The sequence below is a fragment of the Glycine max genome, chromosome 3 (genome assembly GCF_000004515.6).
Source record: "Glycine max cultivar Williams 82 chromosome 3, Glycine_max_v4.0, whole genome shotgun sequence".
Taxonomy (NCBI): Eukaryota; Viridiplantae; Streptophyta; class Magnoliopsida; order Fabales; family Fabaceae; genus Glycine; species Glycine max.
The window spans coordinates 1,766,101-1,772,100 of NC_016090.4; the positions used below are offsets into that span (position 1 = coordinate 1,766,101).

General features: G+C 31.7%; 1 protein-coding gene across 1 annotated transcript; it reads left to right on the forward strand.

Moving 5' to 3' along the window:
* The first annotated feature begins 2,582 nt into the window (after window positions 1-2,582).
* LOC102661341 (uncharacterized) lies at window positions 2,583-5,636 on the forward strand. The gene is made up of 3 exons (XM_006576307.4): window positions 2,583-3,453; window positions 4,064-4,166; window positions 4,468-5,636. The coding sequence occupies exons 1-3, from the start codon at window positions 2,818-2,820 to the stop codon at window positions 4,992-4,994; spliced, it is 1,266 nt and encodes a 421-aa protein (XP_006576370.1). The 5' UTR covers window positions 2,583-2,817; the 3' UTR covers window positions 4,995-5,636.
* The last annotated feature ends 364 nt before the right edge of the window (window positions 5,637-6,000 follow it).

Genomic DNA, 6,000 nt, shown 5'->3' on the forward strand with positions numbered 1-6,000 from the left:
ATGTTATCAATAATTAATTTACCCCAGAAAACTTATTTAGTTAATCTTAATAAATTTTTTTATTTTAATCACATTTTCTATTCAAAAGTGACACCATAATTAAAAAAATTGAATCCAGTATCATGGGAGCCAATTACTTGTTTGTTCGGCCCTTTCATGGTATCTGAATCCTATGTTTGTGACTTCTAATTTACGTTTATGTTCACCCACGGGGTGATATAAAACGAAATGTAACAAAACAAGGATAAATGTGATTTTAGTCATTTTCTTCTTTTTTTCAAATGTGATTTAAGTCTTTACAAAATGAATTTGGTTCTGGATTATGTTTGTCAAAAACTTGGTTGATCATCTTTTCATCTTTCAATCTGATTATTTGTTACAAAGATAACTTTATATTAATATCATAATTCAGTAAAATTTTTTTTAATGAAATATCTCTTCCAATCACATTCTTCATTAACAAAACTTTTGAATTCAAAATCTTACTTCAACCCAAGTTCTACTCAAACCAAAAACTTGGTAAATCAAAATCATGTATAAGGATATGATGAATTGCAGTAAAACTTAACAAAATATTTGAAGGGTATGTATAGTAAAAGTGGGAGTTCAAAAAGCACTTATATTAATTTTATTAGGTTTTCTTTTGTGGGCTTTTGGGCCCCTAAGTAAAGATGATAGTCGAAAGAGTAATGTTTTATGGTACAAAAAATTTAACCACAATTTTGTACGAAATCAAGAGATGGTGTTCTATTAGTTCAGCATAAAATATTGAACAAAAAACTCAAGAAAAAAAAGGAAATTAGTCGTGCTTTCGTCAAGTTAATTTGATTTTGAGTTAAATTTTTATGCTGTTAACTAATAAAACATCACCATTTATAATATAAATTAAGAAAAAAAATTATGTATTAACAATTTCATTCAATCACAAATTATTATATATAATAAATTTATTGACTTTTATAATTATTACCTTAAAAGTTATACAAATCATTTTTTTTATTGAATGACAATGTTAATACAATAGTACATAACCTTTAAACTCATATAAATTTATTTTATATTATTAATACATAACCTATTTTATCTTAAAATTATAATAACAAGTTATGATTGACTATTGAGAAGTGTGAATAATAAACAAATAATAATATCTACAGCCTTATCTCTCAATATCATTTCTGCTTCATATATTGTATATATATGCTGTTATATCATGGTTACTATCATATGAGAAATGTGAAGTTAGGTTAGCTATATCAAAATAAGATCCTTGCATGGTCCTGTTCCAAAGCAAATCCCTATATATGGACAAAAAGTGCAAATCATGGGTGTCCCCCTATTATAGTTCCGGCTAGACAAGGGCATAGTAGTAGCACTGATCAGTAGATACTATCAGACAAATCCGGGCCCTGCACGGTTGCATGCACATTCATTAGAGTCAAACTCAATTACTATACGACATGCTTCCAAATCCAACTTGATCCTCACTGTCACTTTTTCACTCCCCAAGACACATCAAAATAGTGCCCACGAATTAATTAATCACAGAACCATCCACTCGGCTACACACTTTTTTGTCTCTTTCCCCCACTCCATAACCACACCCTTCTTTTTAGTGAGTTGAATGTGAGAATTTATCAGGGATTAGAGTAGGCTTTTTGGTTCAAATAACATTTATAAAAATACTTATAGATTATTTATTTCCTTTCATTTCTTCTTATTAGATATACATAGTAGAAGTATAAAAACTAGCTTACCAGTTAGGACAGGGTAACCAAACTAACATGATGTTTGGTTTAGTTCCACTTTTAAGTTTTAAGTTAAAATCGATTAAGATTATTTACATTGAAGGCAAACACAAGTCCAAAATTATTCCTATTTTTTTATACTATCATTGTGATTTTTGTCCTTTACCATTGATCCAAATACATTATATATACATCATAATTGAGAAATGTTATAGAACTAACTGGTTCAGGCAACTTAAGTTAAGAAAAGTTGATCCACTTAAATATTATTAAACTCATATTTTATAAAAACATGAGTTTGGACCTCATTACAGATGTAAAAATATTGTCAATAGGTCATTCTTGAGTGTACATGTTATTTTAAGTTTGAGGTTTGTTCGATCTCACAAATTCCTTGAAACAAAAAATCCACCTAAAATTTTATCTAATAAAATAAAATAAAATAAAACTAATCCAACTAAACTGATAATGACCCAACAAATTTCTAAGTGATTTTTTTGGGAATTTTTCATTTTTAAGTTATGGAATTCAACCAAATAATTGACTAAGTCATGAAGCAATAATCGTACGGACGTAAATGTAAAAAGTGTTTTTCATTTCAGTATTGCCCAACAACCCAACCAGTATAGTTAATTAGTTCCTCACTGCTAGCTTCACAACCACTTCCAGAATTCACTTGCGTGAAGCACCACCTATCATATTCATATTATCAATAATATTTACTAACCAGTATTTTTAAAATAGTGATTAATTTTTTTTATAAATAACATAATTTTTTGTTTTTCAATAAAAGTATATATATATAAATTTCTTAAATAATATCTTAGATGATTAACATTTGCATAATATTATTACCTTACCTTGATGAGAAGAATATTATATATGGAGATCTCCACCTAGAAGCTAGCTACCTCTCTCCTTCTTCTACTCCTTCTCTCACTCTTCCTTTTATATATATTGACTCTTGAGTTATTCCACTTTCACACTCCTGAGTTCTCCACCAACCTCATTCTCTCTCTTTACATAACTCACTTTTTGACAACACATTATTACATTCCTTAATTCCAAAATGAGCACGCAGCAGCTGAAAAGGTTCAACTCAATGGAACGCAGGCCAAGAATGCTGAAGGACTTCCTCAGCGAGAATCTGAACTCTTGCTCCTCAAGCGGCTTCGAATCACTTCCAAGAAAACCAACCAACAACAACAACAACAGCATGCACAGCCTCATAGAAATGGAACTCAAATCATCATCATCATCGTCATCATCACCCTTTCAAACACTCATCAACACCATAAGAAGCATCTCTCTCTTCACCCCAAAATCACCCTCAGTGCTTTCTCTACCCAGAAGCCTCTCTCGCAAGCTATCATCTTCAAGAAGAAGAACAAGAAGAAGAAGAAGCCGAGTGTGCAGCGATGTCAACATCACAACGGCGGTGAAGATCAAGGACATCATACGGTGGAAATCGTTCAGGGACATCGTGGTGGAACCTTCTCCTCTTCCACCACCACCACCACCGTTGGATTTCATGGTGGGGTCCACAAACACCACCACCTGTAGTAGCTGTAGCAGTGGCTCTAGTTGGATTAAGAGTGATTTTTTAACCTTGGAAGAGGCACAAAACGACAACGTTGAAGCGGCGGGTAAAAGGTTTTCGTTTATTTCACACCTTCTTGTCGGCAGCAAGAACTCCTGGGCTAAGGTGAACAATCATTTACTGCATCGAATCTTCACAAATATTGAGGCTCTTGTTATGTTTGTTTGTTCGTCTTTTGCTTTTTTTGTTAAGTTCATTTTAGATTTTTCTTTTTTTTTAATTTCTTTTACGAATTATCATATAAGGACAAGAAAAAAAGGTGTTTGTTAGGAAATAATTTTGTGGACAATATTTTATTTTATCATCTGTCGGTGGGAATGGGAATTGTGCAGCACTTTTCATTCGTTTTTTTTATTATATAATTTTTAGTTAAGAGAATAATATTTTCCAGTATAGTTTATTCCATTCTCATATTTTAATCTTGATTTTTATGTTAAGACATGTTGATTAAGTCCAACATATATAAGCATGTATATGTATATTTCTTTATGAATATATATTGCCAATGACTATAAGACCCTCTTAAGAAACATTTTGCAAATTTATCTTACTTGTTGTTGTAAGATTTTAAATGGGGTATTTACAGTTGATGATCACAATTAAATAATTACTTTAATGCTGATTTTCATGCCAACCGTTTATTTGGAATATCTTTTTTTACTGATTATAAACTATTTTTGTTTTACTGATATAAACTATTATGTAATCTTGACAGGAAACTTTAACTTGCCAAGAAGAACAACACAGTCCAGTTTCAGTTCTTCAGGTTGGAGAAGATGAATTCTCACCTTTTGATCAAAGCCTTGCCAATATTCAAAGTAAGTTTAAGTTCCTTCTTTCACTTCAGTTGTCTCTTCTAAGTCCTAATTCTGTAATTCATTTAACCAACACATTCTATATGTGCATGTTTGGGTACCTACTGTTTATAGGAAAATAATCATTTAAAAGAAGAAAAAAAAAATCTTAATAATTGCAAAAAAATGATTATTTCTTTGAAATAAGATGAACCAAACATGCAATCAACTAACTTATTTTCCATGGATATTCATCAATTGTGCTGTCCTAATTGTATAGATTTCATATGAAAATGGTACTAATAATCTTTTCACTTTTGAGCAGGGAGAAAACAGAAGTTCATACAAACAGTTCAGAAATTGGAGAGTCTTGCAAAATTTGACCTTGCAAACTTAGACCAGTGTCTCTCATTGGATGACAATTCTGGCTATGATGAAGAATATGAAGAAGATGATGCTGATAATGAAGTTGACATTGAAGAACAAGATTGGATTGAGGAAAAGGCAAAGCAGCTGCTGAATTGTGTTAAAGCAAGAGGTTCAGCAGATGGATGTAGAGACTATTTGGATACACTTCTGTTGGATTTTTTTAGGGAAGAACTAAGTGGAGGTAGAAACCAATACAAGAATGAAGAGGAGTTTGAGTTAGAGACATTGAGAATAACTGAGGATTGGATAAATGGGTCATTTGCTTTTGATGCAGGGCATGTTGACAAACATGCTTATATTAAGGACATGGAAAGGAGAGATCAGTGGAGTAGGTTTGAGGAGGAGCAAGAAGAATTGGCCTTTGAAATTGAAACAGCTATATTGCATAGTTTGGTTGCTGATCTTCTTGACCTGGATGGTTAATACTTAATAGTTTTTCTTTTCAAAGTTCAAATCAAGTTCTGGCAATTGCTTCCTCCACAGTTGTTTCCTGCACCTTCCTAAGCTTACGAAACACCTAATTGAGAATGTAAAATTACATTCCGTTAGGTGCAGGAAGCAATTGTCTCTATTTTCAATTTCTTTTAAGATCTCTGGGCCTTTAGCCTCACTTTTCTCAACAGAAATTATCTGGCCCACTATAGCACTTGAAGCCCAAATCAGAAAAGTAAGTCTCCTCCTACAGCATCCATTTAGACCTACCAACCACACCAGAAAAATAATGAGACCTACCAACCAAGGGCAGAGGGATGCCCTTCTTTAGTGGTAACAAAGGACAAATGTCATAGTTTGGTGAGTTTTGGATACTCTTCTATGAAGGGGTAATGAGATTCTGGTGGACGTAAGTACATGATTGGGTTGTACTGTACTTAAATTTAGTTATGGCTTAGATTTTGGACTTTGGAGTGTAGCAATTTAATTAGTGGATTTCAAGGCATAAACTCATGCCTACTTTTGTCAATGTACTGGTGCTTAGGAAGTCTTTAGATTGTTCAGTTATCCAATATATCTGTAAAGGAAATTATTCAGCATTTAGCACTTCTCTTTTCAGGCTAATGTTTCAAATACAAGGCCTTTCTACAACTGCAGCTAAAAATGAGAGTATGCATATAACTTTGTTTTTCTATTATTTAATATTATTTGATGGCATATTTCTTAAAGTTATTTAATCTTGTGTATAATTGTGATATTCAAACTCATTTGATGATATGATAGTATAAATAGAAGTATGATAAAACTTTTACAATTTATTAATCAAAATTAAATTATTGAAAAAATAATTAATAATCATGCTTTTCGTAACCTTATATATACACCGGTGGAGGCAAGGGGAGACTGTATGTAGTTATTGATGTAGAATAATGTTAGATGGAGATCCCATTTAAGTAGATATGTTAAGAGAAAAATAGATATAAAAATAGAAATGTAA

Coding starts and splice junctions, on each gene's coding strand:
- LOC102661341 (XM_006576307.4), top strand. CDS start 2,818: ATGAGCACGCAGCAGCTGAAAAGGTTCAACTCAATGGAACGCAGGCCA. Junction 3,454..4,063: donor GCAAGAACTCCTGGGCTAAG/GTGAACAATCAT, acceptor TAATCTTGACAG/GAAACTTTAACTTGCCAAGA. Junction 4,167..4,467: donor AAGCCTTGCCAATATTCAAA/GTAAGTTTAAGT, acceptor ACTTTTGAGCAG/GGAGAAAACAGAAGTTCATA.